The sequence below is a fragment of the Vidua chalybeata genome, chromosome 17 (genome assembly GCF_026979565.1).
Source record: "Vidua chalybeata isolate OUT-0048 chromosome 17, bVidCha1 merged haplotype, whole genome shotgun sequence".
NCBI lineage: Eukaryota > Metazoa > Chordata > Aves > Passeriformes > Viduidae > Vidua > Vidua chalybeata.
Genome location: NC_071546.1, coordinates 14,810,591 through 14,833,910, shown reverse-complemented (window position 1 = coordinate 14,833,910; position 23,320 = coordinate 14,810,591). Strand labels below are relative to the sequence as shown.

The 23,320-nt window shown below is 40.2% G+C and overlaps 1 protein-coding gene across 2 annotated transcripts in view; it reads left to right on the top strand.

Annotated features, from left to right (window-relative positions):
* Positions 1-23,111, top strand: part of ARFGEF2 (ADP ribosylation factor guanine nucleotide exchange factor 2) — a 35,814-nt gene extending 12,703 nt beyond the window's left edge. For both annotated transcript variants that reach the window (XM_053958283.1, XM_053958282.1), the window contains exons 9-39: positions 23-153; positions 677-911; positions 1,160-1,259; positions 1,483-1,622; positions 2,138-2,246; positions 2,759-2,960; positions 3,690-3,801; positions 4,392-4,597; positions 5,458-5,542; positions 5,634-5,805; positions 6,911-7,062; positions 7,248-7,376; positions 7,703-7,861; positions 8,958-9,105; positions 9,957-10,056; positions 10,824-10,864; positions 10,935-11,104; positions 11,737-11,888; positions 12,037-12,209; positions 12,625-12,785; positions 13,669-13,799; positions 13,908-14,037; positions 14,492-14,627; positions 15,042-15,180; positions 15,311-15,365; positions 15,616-15,730; positions 16,000-16,130; positions 17,152-17,320; positions 17,713-17,851; positions 18,784-18,901; positions 19,527-23,111. In XM_053958283.1, coding sequence (XP_053814258.1) covers positions 23-153; positions 677-911; positions 1,160-1,259; positions 1,483-1,622; positions 2,138-2,246; positions 2,759-2,960; positions 3,690-3,801; positions 4,392-4,597; positions 5,458-5,542; positions 5,634-5,805; positions 6,911-7,062; positions 7,248-7,376; positions 7,703-7,861; positions 8,958-9,105; positions 9,957-10,056; positions 10,824-10,864; positions 10,935-11,104; positions 11,737-11,888; positions 12,037-12,209; positions 12,625-12,785; positions 13,669-13,799; positions 13,908-14,037; positions 14,492-14,627; positions 15,042-15,180; positions 15,311-15,365; positions 15,616-15,730; positions 16,000-16,130; positions 17,152-17,320; positions 17,713-17,851; positions 18,784-18,901; positions 19,527-19,712 — 4,326 coding nt within the window. In that variant the 3' untranslated portion in view covers positions 19,713-23,111. The remainder of the gene's footprint in view (positions 1-22; positions 154-676; positions 912-1,159; positions 1,260-1,482; positions 1,623-2,137; positions 2,247-2,758; positions 2,961-3,689; positions 3,802-4,391; positions 4,598-5,457; positions 5,543-5,633; positions 5,806-6,910; positions 7,063-7,247; positions 7,377-7,702; positions 7,862-8,957; positions 9,106-9,956; positions 10,057-10,823; positions 10,865-10,934; positions 11,105-11,736; positions 11,889-12,036; positions 12,210-12,624; positions 12,786-13,668; positions 13,800-13,907; positions 14,038-14,491; positions 14,628-15,041; positions 15,181-15,310; positions 15,366-15,615; positions 15,731-15,999; positions 16,131-17,151; positions 17,321-17,712; positions 17,852-18,783; positions 18,902-19,526) is intronic.
* Positions 23,112-23,320: the final 209 nt, after the last annotated feature.

Below are 23,320 nucleotides of genomic sequence, written 5' to 3'. Positions count from 1 at the left end.
TGTTGTGTTTCTTACTCTCAAGGAAACGGATGTATCTGGACATCAAGCTGCTGCCAGATTTTCCCATGTTCTACAAAAAGATGCCTTCCTTGTGTTCAGGTCATTGTGCAAGCTCTCCATGAAACCGCTGGGGGAAGGACCACCAGATCCCAAGTAATGTGCCTGGATTTCTTATTCTGTCCTCTCCTGGTAGCTTTTGGAGACAGTTAAGTTGCTGCTGTATAGTTAAGCAGGTGTTCAAAATCCATTTGTCAGGCCCTTGGTTTAGTTAGCTTGATGAACCTAGGATTGAAAATAGCTTCAAATTATTAAAAATTCAATACTTGAGATTTTTGGGTTTTGTATAATAGGCTTATTAATCTTACCAGCTGGAGTGGCCTCGACTATAGTATTTGTGAAGCTTTTGGTGGGAGTGTGGGGAAGTGCTTAAGAAGCACTGAGTTGCATTTATTAGGCTAGTCTAAGGTGTTAATATTACTGAAAAAAAATCAAATTTGGATGGTAGAAGTTCAAAATTCACTTGGCTGATTTCCACCCCTCTTGCCCCCTCCATTTAAATGAATCAAAATAGCAGTCATTTCTTCCTGATGTAGAAGAAATGCTACAGTGCTAATGTCAAATGCAAGTATATACTGAGAAAGTATAGAAATACATTTAATGTTGAATTTTTTTCTAGATCCCATGAATTGCGTTCCAAGGTTGTGTCTCTCCAGCTGCTTCTCTCAGTACTGCAGAATGCTGGTCTAGTTTTCAGGACGCATGAAATGTTCATCAATGCAATCAAGCAATATCTTTGTGTAGCATTATCTAAAAATGGAGTCTCGTCTGTTCCTGATGTGTTTGAGCTCTCTCTTGCCATCTTCCTCACACTGCTTTCAAATTTTAAGACCCATTTAAAAATGCAGATTGAGGTGAGAGACTTTTAATCTATAAATTGCATATGCTCTAGTTCTCAAAATACTGTTCTCAAGGTAAAAAGACATTTTAATGTCTTAGTTTGGTTTGCTTACTAAACTAATATATTACTACTGTATCCAACTTCTAATATACATGAAATATTACTCTTCAAGAGAAATTACTGAACAGAAATGAATCTGTACATTCGATGTGGTTCAAATAAGTTTCAGATCATCAATCCTTAATCTTGTTTATTTTGCAGGTGTTCTTCAAGGAGATCTTCCTGAATATTCTAGAGACTTCTTCAAGTTCCTTTGAACACAAATGGATGGTGATTCAGACTTTAACTAGAATTTGTGCAGGTATTTCCACTGTGTAAAAGAATCACTTCTTGTGGCAGCAGATGAAAATTATTTTGAAAAGAAATGGCACATATAATGTTTAAGTATGAAAATTTGAATTTGATCCTGGAGTGCTTGAGTTAAATGTCTGGATTCATCTGCAGTGCCTGCTCCAACTGGCTGATTCCTTTTAAAAATTCTATTGCACAGAATCTTAATACTGCCATTTCCTTTTATTTTGCAGATGCCCAATGTGTAGTGGATATTTATGTTAACTATGATTGTGATTTAAACGCTGCTAATATATTTGAACGTCTTGTAAATGATTTATCCAAAATCGCACAGGGACGAAGTGGGCATGAGCTGGGAATGACACCTTTACAGGTAAGGAAAACAGCTTTGAAGATAAGGTACTATTGTTTCATAAACAGTGCTATCTTTGCATCGTTACAGATGCTTCCAGAGGTTCATGTTGTCTGTAACCTACTGATGTTACTTACTTTTTATTAGTTTGATAATTTGCAATGGGACACCAAAGCAGTGCCATTAATTACTTGGTGATTTTACTGCCTGTTTGCATTGTGAGACCAAGCTGGTTCTGGTCTGTTTAGTTTGACTGGCAAGGGAGAGAAAACCAAATGAGCCTTCCTCTGCCTCAGTTAAATTACCTCCTTTCTGGAGTGGTAAACCACTGGTTGGCCTTTACCAGTGGTAAACCAGTGGTACTGTCTGTGGGGTTTGCTTTGCACAGACTTATTGCCATATTTCCACCATAAGCATTTTATTTTTAAGATTATACTTTTACAGTCTTTAGAGGGAGACTGTTGTAGAGACTGTTCAGCACGATTTGTTGGTTTGATTTTTCTTTTTTTATTTTATTCTTCTTCTTCATGTTTTAGGAACTAAGCCTGAGGAAAAAAGGACTTGAATGTTTGGTTTCTATTTTAAAATGTATGGTAGAATGGAGCAAAGACCTTTATGTGAACCCCAATCATCAGACTAGCTTGGGTAAGATTGTTTCTTTATGGAGAGACTGATTTTATTTAATTAGTTCATTCTTGTGTTTGTTCACTGTTTAGAAGCTATTCAGAAGTGTGGGTGCCAGGTTTGTACCTTAACAATTTGTTTACACAAGTGAGGTATTTTACAAACAGCTGTTAGTGCTGTTGTAGTAACTGATTCTCCAAGTGTCTGTTTTGAATAACCAGGTTCTGTTGATGAGCTTTAGCCAGGCCCTTGTCTGCTATAAAGGCTGATGTAGAACAAGACATGTGACCAGTCTTGGAGTTACTAAGTTGAAGTACTGGAATTTCTCCATAGATGCTGCTGCTTTTCTGCCTTTTGTTGGATTATTTTAGAATTGCATCAATAGAGCATCTTCATGTAGTGTAGTGCAGACTGCCAAAAAGTATACATGGTAAAATAAGAATATTAACTCACAGATTTCTGCTTAAAAGTTCTGTAACTAAAAGCTCTTGACTGAACAAGGATAAGTTAAATCTCACCTTGTTTGTAAATAGGTTCATATAAACCATCTGAACAGGAAATGGCTGAAGGTAAATGCCTGGACACTGGAGGGAGACGGAGTAGTGTCAGTTCCTTGGACTCCACTGTATCATCAGGAGTTGGAAGTGTTGGTACCCAGACTGCTGTCCCAGATGATCCAGAGCAATTTGAAGTCATCAAGCAACAAAAGGAAATAATTGAACATGGGATAGAACTGTAAGCCCAGTATGACAGGAAAACTAAAGTTCACTTTAAATAAAATTTATTGTTTCTTATGGTCTCACAGTCACACCTGTAGGGACACTTATGAATTAATATTAATGCTGAAGACTGTTGCCTGCTGTTGTGAAAAACCAATGCTGGAGGCTGTTATAGTTAAAAGGAATTTCATAAAATCCTGGGTGGAGTGGAAGGGATTTTCACAGCTTTCCTTTTTGCTGGCTCAGCTCCACAAGAGTGTGTACATCTAGAGAGAAATTGGTTTGAGGGACACAGTTGTCTTGGAGCTCTTATATGATTTGTTGTCCTTTATTGAAATAGTTTGAAGAATTAAATCATTGTGCAGCTATGCTTTACTTCTTCTTCATTAATTTGAAGCTCTACATATCTGTAAATGCTAGAAAAAGGTATTGAACAACAACGTTTTTAACATTTCATGTAAAGTGTCAAATTTTTCATGTTCAAAAAGGTGAGTTTTGGAGTTTTTCAGCAATAACTTCTAAGGTTATCAGCAACTTAATATACCTTATGAGGTGGAGCCTATGGTGTGATACCATAGGTAATAGATTTGTTGCACATTCTTTAACTTTTTTTCTAACTAGAAAGAAAAGACTTGGAGCTACAGCACAGAATCTTTGATTTATGAGGACTCTGTAAAACTCAAATTATATAGTCTGTGATATTTTTAATTGTATGTCAATTTTCCCATGTTTTTTTTCTGAATAGGTTTAATAAAAAGCCAAAGAGAGGAATACAGTATCTACAGGAGCAGGGAATGCTTGGCACTACAACAGAGGACCTGGCACAATTCTTGCACCAAGAAGAACGCCTGTGCTCTGTAAGATTATGTGCAGCACAATTGATACCCTTGCCCCTGTACCTTTGGCCCTGTCCCTGATATCTGTGTGCTCCTGCTCTGGAGATCATAGAGAAATGAACGTGCAAGGCTCCTCATGGACACTCCTAATGCCACAGCTCCCTGCTGCTTACTTGCTGTCCCAGGCTTCTCAGTAAAGGACTGTGTTATGGTGAAGTGCTGGAGGGTTCCCCATCAATGGAACGTGCATTTTGTCTGTCCCTGGAGGCTGCAGGGAGACCGAGCAGTGTCAGTTGCTGGCAGTCCCTTGCCAGCAAGGGAGGATCATGTGCTGCAGTGGCAAAGCATTCTCTGCTGTGTGTGCAGCTGGGCACACTTCAGCTTTCCTTGGCTCTGCAGTAATGCAGATGTTGCCCTTGGCAGTGAGGGAGGCAGGAATGTGCAGACTGAGGGGGCATATCTGGGAGCCCTGTCCCTCCCTCGGCTGCTCTGCCCACGCGGCAGCGTGTCAGCTTTACAGAGCTGACAGCTGTGCAACTCTTGGCATAGAAACCCTCTTGCAGAGCTGGCACTTGGATTGCACTGTAATAACTGTCTCTTGTGTTTTTTAGACTCAAGTAGGGGAATTTCTTGGGGAAAGCAGCAAGTTCAACAAGGAAGTGATGTATGCCTATGTAGACCAACTTGATTTCTGTGGAAAAGACTTTGTCTCTGCTCTGCGTATATTTCTGGAAGGTTTTCGTCTACCAGGTGAAGCCCAGAAGATTGATAGATTAATGGAGAAGTTTGCTGCTAGATATATTGAATGCAACCAACGGTAATTCGAACCCTTTGTATCAGATCAGTGCCCAAAGAACATTCCTTGGCTGTACTGCTGTGTGGCCCTTAGGGGCAGGGGATTGATTAAGCTCATACCAGGCCAGGAACTTTTGCAGGCTTGTGTGAGGAGGAGATCTTGCTGCTGATACTGGGTAGGAAGGATACTGATGCTGTCATTTCCTTAAATCCCAAGTACTTGCTAAAAAGAATTACTGGAAAAGGGAAGCCCTAAGTGTGTTAAAATCCAACAGCTAATACAGAGACAATTTTAGACAAATGTAGATCAGTCAAGTATAAAAAACTGTATTAAGCAGTAGAAATGGCTAGAATTAAAAAAAAATAATGACATAAACAACTAATAGCCTGTTACAGTGCTTTTTCTTGCCTGTTAGATGTGGAACAAAATGTGTATATATTATTTGATACCAAATAGGCAAAGTTGCTATTGTTCCTAGTGCAATAAACACTGAAGTTTAGTCAGGCTTAATTAGTTCCCTTTCCTTAGTCCAGTTGGTGTATCAGTGGGTTGGTTTTGTATCAATTTTTATGAAACTCTGAGTAAAAAATAAGCTGTCATTTAACTTTTTTAAGATTATACATTATTGTTCTTTGGGTAATCGGTAGGGAATGTACTTGAAAACCTCAGTCTAGTTTTCAATATTGCAAAGATTATGCACTTCCCCCCCCCTTTTTATTTGTGTTTTAAACTGCTCGGAGTTTGATGCATTTCTAATGGTTAGCTTCAGTCTTTGTTGGCTCTTTGAATCCATAGCACTTCTGGGTATTTTTCTTGCATATGGAACTAGAGCTAATGGATTGAGGAATTGAAAAAACCTGTTTTGTTTTTTCCTCCCTCAGGCAAACACTATTTGCTAGTGCAGACACTGCCTATGTTTTGGCATACTCCATTATAATGCTGACTACAGACTTGCACAGTCCACAGGTAGAAATTTTAAAAATCCAAACTTACAGAAGTCCAAATATCCCTGGATCTTGCATTCAAAATCTGATATCCAACTTATTACTTCTTACAGGTAAAAAATAAAATGACAAAGGAGCAGTACATTAAAATGAATCGAGGAATCAATGACAGTAAAGACCTGCCAGAAGAGTATTTATCCACAATCTATGAAGAAATAGAAGGAAAGAAAATTGCAATGAAAGAGACAAAAGAATATGCAATTACAACCAAGTGTAGTAAACCAAGTAAGAAGGAACTAGAAACTGGGAAGACCACAGTGCTCTTGAACTGTGGCAGGAACTAAGGGATGGCACAGTGGTGTGCAGAGTCCTTGTGAAAATGCCTTGGGGCAGTACATAAAGTACATTTGGAATGGTTGATAGAGGTACATGGAGCAAAACTGGCTCAGTTACAACTTAACGTTGCCTTCTGTGGTGGGAGCTGCCGTGTAGGTGCCTCTGGCACCACTGCAGAGCAGCGCTAGAAACCAGATCTCTTGGGGTTTTGAAACACGAGTGTGAGGAGTAACTCGAGGGGAACTTACTTTGCAATTAAGTTGTTTTTATGTGCTCGACAACGAGCGAGGGCTTGATTTGGGCTGGTTTTTTGTCTCTCTTCATAGTTCAGTGTCTGGGAGGTGTCACAGTTTGAAAACCACAGAGATTAGAGGTTTTGTCATAATCTATAGTCACTTCTCCTTATCTAGACAAAATAAGGGCTTCTTTGTGTAGCATGCAGTAGAAACCAGTATCCCCAGCTGTACCCTACTTCTACTCAGAATAGTTGGTACTAATTTAATTCAAATTAGTGAATTCTGAATCTTCAGCATAGTGGTTTTCCCAGTGTTTTTATGCTGTTTGCAAGTTTTGTCAATCAAAATAGGAACAAAATTAATTTGCTTGAAAATTGAAGTTGCACCCTGTAGTATAAGGATAAAGAAGCACTAAGTTATTAATTTATTTATCATGGTGGTGAGGGCTTGTTTTGTTTTGGGGATGTGAGCCTAAGAAGACACAGGATTTTCCATCCACTTTTACAGGCAGAATGACTATTTAATAGAGTATGCACCTCTGACTTGGAGCAATTAGGTAATAGCATGTGTTATATACTAAAGGGCTGAATTAGTTATTTTGTACAGAATAAAGTCTTAAATTTGGGTGTGGTTTTTAGTGCTGGACTTCTTGCTTGCAGCCTGGGACAGCCTCCCGACTTCCAAGATTTTGCAAGATTTCTATCTTTAGATTTTATTTGCAATACCTTTATTTAACATTTTGTGATGCTCAGCGTGAAGAGAAGGAATATGCTCTTGTAAGAAAAGCAAGCAATGTCTGTGTGTGGTGTTCCCCTTAGGTGTAGCTAATGAGAAGCAGCGGAGGTTGTTGTACAACTTGGAGATGGAGCAAATGGCAAAGACAGCCAAAGCCCTCATGGAGGCAGTGAGCCATGCAAAGGCACCTTTCACCAGTGCCACTCACCTGGATCATGTCAGACCCATGTTCAAAGTGAGTGTCAGGTTCTCACTGTCTTTGTTATGAAGAGTTTAAAGCGTGGGGAAAAAAGTGGAAAATTACTCTGAATAGTTTGCTAATGAAACAGATGGACTCTTTGGATATATTTGCCTTCAGTAACCAGTGTTTTGGGCTAAAGCTGTAAGCAGCCTCTGGATGTAGTTTCTTCTTCTGTTTAGCTTGTCTGGACTCCACTGCTGGCAGCTTACAGTGTTGGCTTGCAGAACTGTGATGACCCAGAAGTTGCATCCCTGTGTTTGGAAGGAATACGCTGTGCCATTAGGATCGCCTGTATCTTTGGAATGCAGGTTGGTGCCACACTTAACCTGGGACTCGCTGAGGGCCATGTGGGCTCTGGGAGGCAGGTGAAGAATTACAAACAGCTTATCCATAGAAAATGAAGTGTCTCGTCTGCTTTTTTGAAATGGTAAAAGGCCTTGATGTAATCTAGTATTTTTTACTCTGCTTTTCTTGCTGAATCTTCTATTAAGAGCATTTGCTAGCTGGCATCCTACTCTTGTTTAGCCAGAAAGTGCTCTAACAGTGCCAGCTATCCATAGGAAAATTTGTAGGCAAGTTGCTTTCTCTGGTTCTTTGGGGGCTTGATTTTCATGCTTGTTTCTCTGTCCTGTAGCTTGAACGAGATGCTTATGTACAGGCCCTTGCTCGTTTTTCCTTGTTGACCGCCAGTTCCAGCATTACAGAAATGAAACAGAAGAACATCGATACCATTAAGACACTCATTACAGTTGCTCACACAGATGGCAACTATCTTGGCAATTCTTGGCATGAGGTAAATCTTTATTAGTTTAAATAGTGTTTTTTCTTCTAGTGTTTTTTCAGCTCCCAGAACTCACTCAAAAATGTGAAGGAAGTGCATTATATTGTTAAATTGGTTTTTTTTTTTTCTAATATGTAGATAAAAATAATGCACTGCATTTTTTCAAGACCCTGTGGAAACTGTGTGACAATATTGTAATTTTTGTGGCCGCATTTGATATAGGATTTAAATGATATTAAAAAAATCTCATTTGGCTTCAGAAAATTCCTCATATCAACTATTGTATTCTTATTCGTGGAAACAAAAATATTCTAGCTCACAGGTCCACACTTGTCTGTGCAATGTTTGACAACATTTACACCATAAGCACATGAAAAATTAGGGCTAAAATACTTTGGTGGGTGATTGGTAAAGATGAGCTATCAGGATTATATGCATTTTCTTAAAGCCTGTTTTCCAGGAGCAATGTTATCAGCTCTAAATCTGTGCTGTTGCTAAAAGGAGCATTTCTGCTGCATTATGTTCTCTGGCTCTAGTCTTGGGCTACATGATATGAGCCAAAAGGTGCTAGAGCTGACAGATGCCTCTGACCTGGCTCACAGCACACTCTCCTGAGTGCTTGTGCCAGCCAAGGGACGGCTGTGGGGGAGGAAGGAGGAGGCAAGCACAGCACTGGCATTTAAACTGTCTAGGTTGGAACATTGTTACTCAAGTGGTGAGAGCTGCGATGTTTCAGTCTTCATCTCTCTAGGGCAATGAAGTCTCTACCAGATCAGCTCCAACTTGTTTATAGTCTTGAAAGTTGATGATGTAAAAAGTAATGAAAAGGTATCCTTCAGTAATTAGAGATCCAGGTTAGATTTTGGAGCGCTGTTTATTTTATTCTTATATTGGAATGATTCATGGTGGCTGATAATATTGAATGCAATCAACTTAATTTTCAGTTTTATTAGTAATGTTTTAGCTCCATCAAAGCTGTTATAACGACCAAAGTTGTTTGAATGGTTGGAGAACCTGGGAAGGTCATAAATAGTAAATACAAATATATGTTAAGAATAAAAAGATGATAGTGTGCAGAAACACAGTGTTAAATTTCTTTTGGTTTTAGATCTTGAAATGTATTAGCCAGCTGGAATTGGCACAGCTCATAGGTACTGGTGTGAAAACTCGGTATTTGTCTGGTTCTGGGCGTGAGAGGGAAGGCAGCATTAAGGGCTATGCCTCTGCAGGAGAAGAGTTTATGAGCCTGGGATTAGGTAAGATTATTAATCCTGAACTTCACAAAGATGCACATACAAGTGGAGTAAGGATGTTAAAGAATCCTCAATGTTATACTCAAATATATCCACTTGCTTCCAGGGGAAGCTGTGTTGGATTAATGAAACTGTGTATTCCAATATGTGTTTATAATTACCAAATCTGTTGTAACTTTGGAATTGGGTTAAGCTATTTAATAACTACTCCACATTTATTTGTTGGAATATGTTGTTGTCAAAACTGTTTTGCTGTATGAAGTCATGCTTTCGTTAAAATATTAATTAGTAGAAAAAAGAGCTGTTTCTTTTTAGGAATTAATAGATGTTTCAATAACTAACAATTGGTTTTCCAAAGGAATTTTTTATCTTTACATGTTGGGCTTGGTGTTCTAGTTCCTATTGTTTCTGCAGTGTGTACAAGAAACAAATCTTAATTTTTTGGCTTAAATTAGAGGGACAAGGCAAGTCGCCTTAATCTTTGCAAAACCACTAAGGAAACAATTTAATTTTAAAAGACTTTGGAGTGAATGCTATAATGATGATTACAATGAATACAGAACTGTGTTCAGCATTAACTATTTGTGGCTAACTTAAGAGTTCATGTTTTAAAATGGTATTTTATCTGTTCCAAATTTAATTAACAATATCGTACCGTCTTAACCTAGTAAATATGATGTTTAGCTGTGTAATAATCTGGCACAGATCTGGCAAAGGCAGTATCTACTCCATATAAATTATATGGTAGGTAGAAGCAGCAGTCACTTCTTTTTGTTTACTTGTTTGCTGTTGGAGTTAACATAAAGTCGTTGTTTCCTGATGACAAATACTGTTTTTTAATGGATTTATGGCAGGGAACCTCGTTGGGAGTGGGGCTGACAAACGGCACATGGCGAGCATCCAGGAGTCTGTGGGGGAGACCAGCTCCCAGAGTGTGGTGGTAGCAGTAGACAGGTACTGAGAATGTAACCTCTGCACTCTTACCCAAATCGTCATCTTTGTCATCTGCCCTTCTGAAATAGTCTAAAGACATGCTTCTGTCCTAAACTATGTGTTGGAATGGGAGTTCTTAGTAACTACTGATGCAATGGTGCAAGTCTGCACCATCGTGTATTCAGACTTGCAGTGTTTATCCTAACCATAAACGCTCTGTTACCACATCAAAGTCCAGGTCATTTGGGAATGTTCTCTGCTTTATCAGTGTTCTATATGGACCACTATCAGCAGTCTGAACTCCTCTCAAGATTGAACAGCTGAAGGGGAAGAAGGGACAACAGTGCATCCATAGTCTTTCTCCTGTCTCTTTTGACAGCCACAGCCAACCATATTCTCAGAGCATATAAAGATCAAAGGTGGCTGATAACCAGTAAAGTCTCGTAGCAAAGCTTTCTGTCTGTTTATTGTCCCCATGAAATTTAACATGCTGTCACGCAAATGAGTGTTCCAGTATAACTTGGCCTGGGTAAACTTGTGAGCCTGTGCCTGTTCCTGTAGTGGGGCAGGAGCATGGTAGACTGTGACTTGGTGCAGGAAAGAGGATGCTTAGACTAAGGAAAGATGCATGTACTGCTGCCAAGCAGCAAGAATACAAGAGGTACAGAGTTCATGGCATGGAGAACTGTGAAGTACCTCCAGATGTGTTGACCTTTTGCTGCAGCACTGAGCTGTAATTGATTCTTGTGGATGCGCAGCTGAAACTCCAGCTCCTGTGTTTGTTGTAGGATATTCACGGGCTCCACGAGGCTGGACGGGAATGCCATAGGTACGTATGGTGGGTTCCAGGGCCCCTGGCACGGGAGCAGCCTGGCTCACAGCAGGCTCCTCCCATGCAGTTGACTTTGTGCGGTGGCTGTGCGCTGTGTCCATGGACGAGCTGGCGTCCCCGCACCACCCGCGCATGTTCAGCCTGCAGAAGATCGTGGAGATCTCCTACTACAACATGAACCGCATCAGGCTGCAGTGGTCGAGGATTTGGCATGTGATTGGGGATCACTTCAATAAGGTACTTTTTAAAATCAAGTTACACAATATTCATAAATAGTGGGACTTCTTTAATCAACTTTTCCCTTCTGTGTTGTTAGTGGCCCTCTGATACTGAAAAAAATTCCATTCAGGGCACCTAAAAGAAGCACCTACTTAAAAATCTAAAGTGTACAAATAGAAATGTTTATAGGAATGATTTTTTAATTATATAATCTTCATTATATGGTTTGGTATTTTTGTAATTTTTCTTTGTCTTTTCCTTTGGATAAAATGCCAAATTAGTTTTCCTCTAAAATGTACACAGGTGATCCTTGAACAACAGTTGTTTTCCTTAGGAAATTGAATCATGTTAGGATGGGATTTTTTTAACCTAAGATTCCATTTATTTTATTGTATTGTACTGTATTTTAATTTTAGCATCTAGCTGGCTATTATGTTTCTGCTTGATGCATTCAAAATCCATGGGTCTGTTTAGATGGATGAAATGACAGAAAGCCCCCTTCAACAAGAACCCCTTCTTTCCCAAGTATCAGAACACTAGAATGTGCTAGCAGTGTTTAGTGGGCTGAGATGGAACTTGAGCGACGAATTTGTTGCTCGTATAAATGACACATTAACTGATAAATGTTTGAAAATATGCTTTTCTTCTAGGTTGGGTGTAACCCTAACGAAGATGTTGCCATCTTTGCTGTAGACTCATTAAGGCAGCTGTCAATGAAATTCCTTGAGAAGGGAGAGTTAGCCAACTTCCGCTTCCAGAAAGACTTCCTAAGGCCTTTTGAGCATATTATGAAGAAAAACAGGTGTGAGGCACTGCAATTTCTGCTTTAGCTTTAGTCCCACTTAAGGATGTCACTTGGAATGGGTCATGGTCACATACAGGGAAGTGGGGGAGTTACTTTGTGCCAGTGTAAAGTAGTCTTGCTTTCCTTTCTCTTCTTTCTTCTAAAGATCTCCGACTATTCGAGACATGGTGATCCGCTGCATTGCTCAGATGGTGAACTCTCAAGCTGGTAACATTCGTTCAGGCTGGAAAAATATCTTTGCTGTCTTTCATCAAGCAGCATCAGACAACGATGGGAATATTGTAGAGCTGGCCTTTCAGACTACAGCACACATAGTTAGTAAGTAATGCTTGACAGATGCATGCACCCAAATTAGCCTGGCTGCTGTGAGTCTGCTTCAAAAGGCTCATCTGAATAAGGCTTTTGTATTTCCAGGCAGGTAAACACACGACCTTGCAGCCAGACTGTTTAAACTCTGCAGCTAGGTCACACCCTTTAAGTCTCCTGAATGCTGTGGACAGGACAAACTAGATACAGATATTCTACTGTAGAACTTGGCATTGTGGTTGGTGAGGTGGGACAGGGAAGGATGCAAGACTGGGCAAAGAACCATATTTAATATAGAAGATCTGGTCCTTTTGTGTTTGTCTGTTCCATAGCAGTATGCCATGGGTGACATGCCTAGATTGATGCAGTTTATCTATGGATTTTAATATCACTAAATTTTAAAAATGTATTTGTTTGTTCTTCACAGCAAATATTTTCCAGCAGCATTTTCCAGCAGCAATTGACTCATTTCAGGATGCAGTAAAATGCCTCTCTGAGTTTGCCTGTAATGTTGCCTTCCCAGACACCAGCATGGAAGCCATCAGGCTTATTCGCTATTGTGCAAAATACGTCTCAGAAAGACCACAGGTATATTTGAATTTTTATCCCTGCTGCATTTTCATACTCTCTTCTACTGTTAAATTGAGATTAATCTACTAAGAAAGAGCTTTCATACTCAAACTTCAGTTGCAAGTGTTTGTATTCAAACACTTGCAATTGAAGTTTGAGTATGAAAGCTCTGTTAATTAAAAAGCTCTTTTAATTGAATGATTAATCCTAATCATTGAGTTGGGAGAAATTTTATTATTATGTGAGCAGTAAACTAGAGCTAGTTAAGTAATGTTAAGTCTTGTAAGTCCAAATGGGAAATAGCTGAATTAAATAGTCTTTATTTTTTTTGTTTTTTGCGGTGTTAAGATGACTTGGAAAGCAGCGCTTCCAGTTCTGTCTCCCTAGTTATGTCTAGTTCAGTTGGTTACAAATGTGTATTCTTCTCCATCAGTCTGTTGTGTGAATACTGAATGCAATAATCACTGCCTGAGGAGTGCCTGGAGTTACATTGCAGTTACATGTCCCCAGTGCATGCTGCCTTCAGTGTACCAGACACTTGGTAGAACTGGTTTCTGCCAATTTTAGATTTCCTTGTTACGGGTATTGACATAACAGTTGTCTGTCACTGTTAAAGTTGATTTCTAAGAAGTCCAAACCTCAGCAACTTGTAAGGCCTTTACCTGGACTGAAATAAAAACAATATGAAGCATTTATTTCCATATATTACTTTCTAGTATTTTTGCAAATAGTTACATCTCAGAGCTATACTTACTTATATTTTGCAGAATTGGAGTGTTACAGTAGGAACTAAGCTAACTTTCCAAGTTTGCCTGTACCACTGGTAGTATCTAAATTTGTCACATACAATAATTTTTGAGATAATTTTTTCTTTAAACCTTTTTTCCTACTGATCTTCAAGGTATTAAGAGAATACACAAGTGATGACATGAATGTGGCTCCTGGGGACAGAGTATGGGTCAGAGGATGGTTTCCTATTTTGTTTGAACTTTCTTGTATCATCAATCGTTGCAAGTTAGATGTTCGTACAAGGTAATAAAGCTTTTATTTTTTCCCTTTCTTCTTTTATTTCATTTAGTGAAGATATCACAGGAACATATTTTAACATCTGTTCCTATGCTTGTTTGGGTTTGTTTATAGAGGCTTAACAGTGATGTTTGAAATCATGAAGAGTTACGGCCATACCTTTGAAAAGCACTGGTGGCAAGACCTGTTTAGAATTGTGTTTCGCATTTTTGATAATATGAAACTCCCTGAGCAACAAACAGAGGTAAAACAAAAAAAAAAAAAAAAAAAAAACCCAAAAAGCAAACATTCCCTAGAGTTGTCTTTTTAAGAACTTGCACATCTGAGTCAGCAGTTTCTACTGGCATCAGTTATTGCCACCCCATACTGCTCCAGACTTAACTAAACACATTCTGTATTCCTTCAAATTCTGTGGCATGAATGAAACTTGCCACAGTGTCCAGTGAACTGTGTGTGTGTCCATCTGATTATTTTCAAGGAGAATGTTCTCCCTCTGTTGTGAACATGTACAGTTTTCTGACCAGTGTTCACATAGCCAACTAAGTGCTTCTGACAAGACATCTGTGGTTGTGAGGCTTTAGTTCTGAGTTCTCCTCTCCTCAGAGCTGTGTCTCTTGTTGACCAGCCATGTATAAGCCAAGTGTTGTCATCATGGAAGAATCCCCATAAAACAAAAGACTTTTCATTTTCTGTCCCAGAAATCAGAGTGGATGACCACAACGTGCAACCACGCCCTTTATGCTATCTGTGACGTGTTCACACAGTTCTATGAAGCTTTGCATGAGATTCTTCTTCCTGACATACTTGCACAGTTACACTGGTGTGTAAAACAAGGTACCTTATTTACCTCTATCTTTTCATTAAACATAGTTTTAAATGTCCATTACTACAGAAGGGGAAGGCTAACTGAATTTTAGAAGAATAAAAGTTCCCATTAGGACAATATGTGTTGCAGTAGATTGATGCAGTATCTTGAATATCTGAGCACTAATCTTTTTATTGAGTTAGGCAGCTTTTTTGTCTTCTCTGGTTGGATTTCCATCTCATGAAGGTTATTTTGAAACTTTTTTTAATTCAGTAGGTTCTTCAGCTTCATATTGTTGTAACATATTGTATAGGTAAGCTTTGAGCCAAGAGACTGTGCATTTCACAGTATTGGTAAAATTTTTTAATGAAGCAGTAATAGGGAATACTTAATTTTTCCTTGATATTATAGAAGTTGATAAATATGGAACATTTCTTTTACAGATAATGAGCAGTTGGCACGATCAGGTACAAACTGCCTAGAAAACCTGGTAATACTCAACGGACAGAAATTCAGCCCTGAAGTCTGGGGCCAGACATGCAATTGTATGCTAGAAATCTTCAAAACAACTATTCCTCATGTGTAAGTTTATAAGTTTAATTCTTATATTGATACCCAATTCTAAAGCAGCAATATTTACTTTTTTTTGCCTTTTTCTATTTTTTGATTTTTTTTTGTTGTTGTTTTGTTTTGTTTCTTTAACTCTATGAAGCTTGCTGACATGGAAGCCTGTAGGAATGGAGGAAGATTCATCTGAAAAACACTTGGTAAGAGTTAACATAGGGTGATAAACTGACTTGAAGATTTTTTGTTAGGTTAGCTTTTGAAGTATTCGTTGTAGTCAATACACTTAACAAGGAATTGATAGTAGATTGTATTTGGTGTTACTGTAAAAATGATTTAAAGAATGGATGCAGGAAGCCTTTGAATCTAGGAGTAGGGAAGTCCTCTGAAAAGTGATAGCTAGTTGGGCATTAGTGTTTCAGATTGCTGGAATTGCTCTGCACTCTCTTCTAGGATTTGGACCTAGATCACCAGTCTTTAAGCAGCATGGATAAAAATGCTTCTGAAAGAGGACAAAGCCAATATTCAAATCCAACAGATGAGAGCTGGAAAGGTGGTCCTTACACAAGTAAGGAAAACATACAAGCTTTTCCAATGCACCCTTATAGCCAGTCTTAATTCACTTCTTTAGCTCTCTACAGAAAGTTTTGGGGCAGTAAAACTTGGGATAAGTTTTGCAATTTATGTTTATGCCTTGCAGTGAGATTTTCTCTTTAGAAGATAATTCACAGCATTACTAAATATCAAATGATTAAGGGGAATGTCTTATTTTGCTAGCCTGCTGTAAGTGAATCATCATGAATTGCTTCTGAAATTTATGTTGCTCCATTTCATTAGACCAAAAACTATTTGCTGGCCTCCTGATCAAGTGTGTGGTACAGCTGGAGTTGATACAGACCATTGACAACATAGTGTTCTATCCAGCAACAAGCAAGAAGGAAGATGCTGAGCACATGGCTGCAGCTCAGGTACCATCAGACTTACTTGTAACCTTATGGGGACAGTAAAGTACAAACTATGGAATGCTCTGACATGTTCACAAAATACAGTCTTCTTCTGACTTTTAGCATTACCCTGAATGTGTGTGGAAACTACTCTTAAGTTGTGATTTTTTTGTCTGCCTCCAGTGTTGCCTGGCGGTCTAGTCTGCCTGTTTGTAGTATTATATTACTTTAATTTTTATTATCAGTGTAATAGATTATAGTTGTTTTTATCATGAATACATACTATCAAAAATGGTTTTTGCTTGTTTGGGAGAAAGCATTTGTTTCTGCTCATTAGACTGAGTGTCTTCATTTAGCCACAGCTGAGGCTCTGCTCAGTCTCTGGATGTCTGCACAGGAAGTCTTGCAGAAGTTGAACTTCAGCAAGGTCAATGGTCAAGATTTCATTAATTGCCAACCTGAGAGATGTCCCTGTCCCTGAAAGTTCTGATTCTGGGTAGTAGTGCACGGTAGCTCTGGCTTAGCTGTTAATAAAGCCATAAGCTGGAAGTTCTGGCTAGTACATTCAGGTAGTGTTTTGGGGATGGTATAGTTAAATTCCTAGTGAAATGAGCTAAAAATATCGACCAATTTAATTAAATTTGACATGAGCCAAAGATGGGGAATTTCTACACTAGGCAACATTTAAACCCACATTGGTTTTGTTGTTCATTTTGATGTTTTCAGAATTCAACAGACCTACCCAGTCAGCTTCTAGAGAAGAGGAAATGTTCTGTACCATACTGCTGTGACTGCAATGTTTCAATAAGGGAGTTCTTCCCTCGCTCTTGAGTCTTATTTTCTTATCAGTAACTAGGATAGATCATAACTTCTCTCTTCTTAAGTACCCCACTAAGAAGAGTGCAGCTCTGATCTTTGACAGGACCACCTTGCTGTGTTGTACTGCACTAATACTGCATTGCACCTATAAATGGAATTAGAGTTACTGGAGCTTACAGCATGTGCTCTCTCTCTCTCTCTTTGTCCCTCTCTCCCTTCTTTTCAGCGAGACACATTGGATGCAGTTATCCACATTGACACAGAAGACCAAGGAATGTATAAATATATGTCTTCACATCACCTTTTTAAGTTACTGGATTGTCTGCAAGAGTCTCACTCATTTTCAAAAGCCTTTAATTCAAATTACGAGCAGCGAACTGTGTTATGGAGAGCAGGTGAGTCTTTTATTTTTATTTGATAAAAATGCTGAACTACACTTCTAGCTTTAAGTATCATGACACAACAATGTGCCATTGCAATCACCTCTAGAGTTTATTGGACAGTCGCATGCTTTTATTGCGTGTCTCCTTCCTGATTACTTGAGTAATTCTGTTTGCTAAATTATCTGTTTTTTTTTTATTAAAGTAGAGCTGCACAGCTGGTACTGCTGTAGTTAAGTATCTTTATAAATAAATCAGAACTCAATCAAAATCAGGGAGGAGGAAATACTGTCTGGACAAGAAATCATTATTGGTCACTAGTGCAGATATTGTTGATAAAATTTTTTTTTGGCTAGTAATGCCAGCTTTGGATGTTCCCTCTTGTCCTGTGTGGGACTGATTTCTAGGGTTCAAGGGCAAATCAAAACCCAATCTCTTAAAACAAGAGACCAGCAGCCTGGCATGCTGCCTGAGGATCCTGTTCCGGATGTACGTGGACGAGAGCCGGCGGGAGGCCTGGGCCGCGGTCCAGCGGCGGCTGCTCAGGTAGGACAGGGAGGTGTGGCACTCTGCACTCAAAGGTCACTTAGCAGTAAGGAAGCAATCTGCCTGGGATACACCTTCTTCCCTGACATAGGCTTTTCTTTATGGAAGTTGTGTCTGAATAGCTTTCCCAGCTGAGTACATAATAATAGAGGTATAATAGGATACACTAATTGAAAAAGAGTGCAGTATAAGCTGCTGTACACCTGGAATTTAAACAAATGTAGAAAATAGTTATAAATGAATATAAAAAGGTATTTGGGTGAGTTGGTACATAAAGTTGAAAGTACTAGTCTCTTATCAAATGTGAAGATCTCCCAACTTGCTCTTGGTACTAATACAGTGGGTTCTGATCTACCAGCATGTATGGACATGTTAATCTGCTTAGTCCTTCTTTAATTAAAAGAGTGTCCTAAAAATAACCATAGTAAGTGGTACAGTTTGTACCTTGTGTTGACAATCTGCAGCAGGGATCAAAAATTTATTAATACAATAATAATTCTTCCTTAATGTGTGATGCTGAGTTGTGCAGATCTTTTTTAAACCAGTCCAAATTTGGAGGGAGAGCTCTCTCGTGGTGCTGTTGCCTAAGCTGTCCCAATGTCAGGGTCAGGAAATAATGTTTGCAGGTTGAAAGTGACAGCACTTCAATTACAAAATGTTTATCAGGCAGATTAATTTTCCTTTTCCTTTTCTGTCACCAAGTATTTCCGTTCAGTTATATGAAAAGCATTTCAGTTCAGTTATCTGGAACAATTCCTGTACCAGAAAAAGTAAGTTTGTGTAGTTAAAGTTGTTGCATGTGATTGAAAACTTTTCCATGGAAGTGCATCTTGCTTGAAAACAAAGTACTCTGAGAGGACAAACAGAGCATATAATCAAAAACTTTATAAGGGTTTTCTTTATGGTTTGTGTGAACTGTGCCATCTCTGCAGTGTGTGCAGCGAAGCCTTGGCGTATTTTATTACTGTCAACTCGGAAAGCCACAGAGAAGCCTGGACCAATCTCCTGCTGTTGCTTTTAACAAAAACACTAAAAATCAGTGATGATAAGGTAAGAAGGGGCTGGAAGTCATGTCTGCATTTGGGTATGTTTTTCATTCCTGCTTCAGCCTGAGTTCAGTCTTTATTTCCATCCAGATTGGAGGTGGGCGGTTCCTCATAGTGAGCGCTCTCCTAGCTCCACTGTCTGCAGGCATTCTGCATTGTGGAAATGGGGCTGCATCCATGCAATTCCCAGTTGTGTGGGAATGCGGATAGAATTACTGAACAGCTTTCATATAAAAGCACAATGAGTGTGCAGTAAGGGACAGGCTTATGCTGTATTACAGCCACACAGGAATGGTAAAATTGGAATTCCAGTTTCCTTGACAGCGATGGCAAGAATAATTTTCAGGATCTTGGCCCTTTTGAGGAAAACCAGATATTCATATTGCTACAAATAGACTCTGGTACTACCTCTGGGCTGAGAAGTCACAAAACCCTGACTCTGTTTAGGGGGTAACACCAAAACACGCCCTGCGTGCGCTGCTGCCGCAAACAACACGGAGCCCTGGGGCCATGGGGAGGGCTTGGGTGAGACCTGGTGTTTTAAGAAGTTGCTGTAGCCATGAAGGTGTAGCAGTTTTTATTTTGCTCTAGCAATCGAGAATGACGTTCTGTTTCTGTATCTTGGCTAGTTCAGGGCACACGCTTCCACCTATTACCCGTACCTGTGTGAGATCATGCAGTTCGACCTGATCCCCGAGCTGCGGGCGGTGCTGCGCAAGTTCTTCCTGCGCATCGGGGCGGTGTTCAACATCTGCACGGCGGGCGAGCAGGCACGCACAGCTGGCACGAACCTGCCCTCCTGGCAGCTCCCGTGAGCTGTTACACTGGCCTGCACGGAAAGCTGTGTCCAGAGAGGGACTGAAGTGGATGGGAAAAAATGGGACCCTGGTGTTTCACCACAGGAGCAAGTTATTCTTACCACAATGGCATTTGGGAACGAGGAAAAGAATCCTGTTCTATCCATCCTACAGAAGTGTCAGCAGTTTTATTTAAATTATTGCTTACAGAGTCAAAACAGTAGGTGTGCAGTCTCTTTGTTTCAATGCTAATTATTTGTATGATCCAGTATGTCTCTTCTAGTCTTTTATGCACTGCTCAGTCTTTCATCCCAGCTAGAGCTGATAAATCAGCTGGATCTCTCCACAGAAGTTATGCCCCTTGGAACTAGTGACTGTATTTGTGTAGCCTTGTGATGTTGGCAAGTGTTCATAATAAACTTGACTGTGGTGGCCAGTGACCACCCGAGATCCCTCTGGGTTTTCCTTTGTGTCCAGGACCAGGCCAGGCAGGGCACTGGATATTCGGAGAAGGTTTTCCTTCTGTTTAGCAAATGACTTAATTTTTTTTTTTAATATCTGTACTGCATCTTCTGAGACTTATTTTTAGTTTTATGGAAGATTTTACATCAGGAGTACCAATAGCATCTATTCCTTTAGCTTATTAGGCTTGAGTTAAAGGCATTTAAGAAAAAGAAAATGCTTTCCTTTTCCTTTCATACATTGGCAGATCATAGAGCATATACAGGAACATCAAAAACAAAGCTCAGAAGAAATAAACCCACCTTTTTGACCCTTGAATATAATTTAGCAGTAATGGTGACTGCTTAGCAAAAAGTCCAATCCTTAACACAAGTTTGTCTCCTTTTACTGCAGATCTGCAAGTTCTGATTTGTCATTTTGTGCAAATGATTTTTGTTTTCAACACTTAGTTCCTAGTGGCATCTAAAAACCCTGAATTTCCAAAAAACTGCTCTAGCAAAATTAAACAAGTTCATTCACATGCTCTAAGTTAACAACACAATTGTGTGCTTTGAAGGCTTTCTCTGAAGCAAAATGTGACATGACACCACAGCTTTGCTTGCTCAAGAGAGTTTTCTTTCTTTCCTTAAAATACATCAGGTTTCTGTGACAATGTTTCTATGACAGGATGCTGTCTTGACCTTTGAAATTATTTTAAATCTCAAGTTTCAAGACTTTCCTAAACCAGGAAAGTATGGCAGGATGGGAGGAGAGGCTCCACTTCCTAAAATAATGCGAAGTAATATTAGCTGCTGTGCTATCCAGAGTAGCAAACCTAAAATATCAACAGTATTTAAAGAAAAAAACAAACCAACAAACAGCAGCAACAACCTACCTACTTGAATGGAACTAAGTGTATAACATTATTTTGTTTTTTGAGTTGACTTTCCTGGTAGGATGGCCTCAGGTGAAGTTGTCTTGGGATATGCTGCTCTGAGCTACTAGGAATGTGCTGTCTTTGGAGGGTTTTTTTCGGTTGTTTGGGGTTTTTGTTGTTGTTGTTTTTTGTTTATTTGTTTGGTTTGGTTTTTTGTGATCTTTTTCCAAAGGGTTTTTATGGTGCTTCTCAGTACATCAGTTTGTACTGTGTAAGCATTGTTTGGGAAAGGTTTTACAGTCAGTGGTAGTGACAAAGGTTTCACAATTTATTCTTTTTATTTTTAACCAAAGAAGAGTGGTAGTTGTGGCTCTTTGACTTTTAAATGCCCATTAGGTTAAATCTATACACTGCTATTTAGTAGAAGGGAGTGAATGGCTATATAGGACAATAGGAGAAGACTGAAAAATAAGCAATGCTGGTATTTACCTTGCTGCTTTTGAAATAACCTTTTGTGTTGCATCTCGTGTAGCTGCTCATTCCCTGGGAATGTCACTGTATTGGGTACAGCAGAAAATGAAGTATTTATTTTAATTCTATTTAAATCTGTAATAATATGCTATTCCTTTTCTTCTGGTCGTAGGTAGTCCTAGGGAAAATATTTGAACCATTAATTTTCAGATTTGGAACGTGTCACTGCCTCATGGAATGTATTCCCTCATGTCCCATCAGACACACCTGGCCCAGCTGCATGTGTCACAGGTTTGAAAGCCCTACAGTCATGTCTTGGAAAAAGTCTCAATTTTGAGGTCTTAAATGACTTCACAGTTGCTTCATGGGCTTTCTTTACTGTAAGGGGCAGCATTTGTAGTCTCTCTGCACATAGGATAAGGATATTTAATCCATGCTTCCCTTCAGCCTTTGGTCTGAGACTGTTCTTCTCCTTAAGAAAAGCTTTTGTCGCATTTATACCAGTTACAATGTGCTGAGGTTGGGTATGTGATATCCAACCCCCCCAGGGTCTGCAGTGCAAGGAGGAGCAGGGGGCCTGGGCCGCAGCTGCATTGTCAGAGCCCAGCGCTGTTCCTGCAGGCCACTGTCCCGGTACAGCAATAATCAGGCTGTGTTCAGCTCGCTCCACAGCGCTGTGGGTTTCCTCTGGGCCAGGAAGGGCCAAAGCCCCTCCATGCCGGCCAGTGCAGCCGGCCCTCAGGGCTCCTGGGCCGGGCAGTGCAGGAGCGAGAGGAGCTCCCTGTGGGCCGGGCTGTGAGCGGGGCTCTGCGGCTCGGCCCGGCAGTGCAGGAGCGAGAGGAGCTCCCTGTGGGCCGGGCTGTGAGCGGGGCTCTGCGGCTCGGCCCGGCAGTGCAGGAGCGAGAGGAGCTCCCTGTGGGCCGGGCTGTGAGCGGGGCTCTGCGGCTCGGCCCGGCAGTGCAGGAGTGAGAGGAGCTCCCTGTGGGCCGGGCTGTGAGCGGGGCTCTGCGGCTCGGCCCGGCAGTGCCAGCACCCGGCAGCGTCCCGGCCTTGGCTGCTGCCGATCCTCCCGACGGCGGGCAGGACGGGAGCATGCTAAACCCTAAACCCCCCCTTTTGTGGTGATTGAAAACCTCCCTTCATGTTGCTTCTGTTGTGTCTTACCGTCCAGGAAAAGGTTGTTTTTACAGCAGTTTGTTACCCATGTCTGGTAGCTCACATTCTAAACTGTAAACAGAACAATCTCAACCAATGTCCACTACCACAAACTCCACCCCTCAGATTTTAGCTCAGTCTTACTCTTCAGGAAAAAGGTTAAAAATAGTAACTCTGTCAAAAGTGCATCTCCCTTTAATCTGTAACTTCAGTTTGTTCAGCACCTTTGTTTAAAATGTATGTTTTCACATATTTAAAATGCCTGAGTTTTAATATCTCTGTATTAAGTGCATTTACTATCAATAATTTAAAGACTATTCCTTGCCAATGGATGTATAGAGTTCTGAGAGAATACCGAAATTATATAATATGAAAAACTATGTAAAGTTTTCTACATGAAAATACGATGTATAATAGTTATAATATTCCATGCTTTAATCAAGTGATAAATCAATAAAGTTTTACGAAGTGTTCCTTTTTTGTTCAGGTGCTTCCTTAAGCGGCTCAGAAGCTTCGGCGCCGCTCCGGCTTCTCGGCGGGGTCGGGGGGTTCCGGTTCGTGTTTTATACCGCGCGCGCTGTCCTTGGCGGGGCTCCGCCCGGGCCGCGCTCGCCCCCGTGCCGGGGCTCCGCCCGGGCCGCGCTCGCCCCCGTGCCGGGGCTCCGCCCGGGCCGCGCTCGCC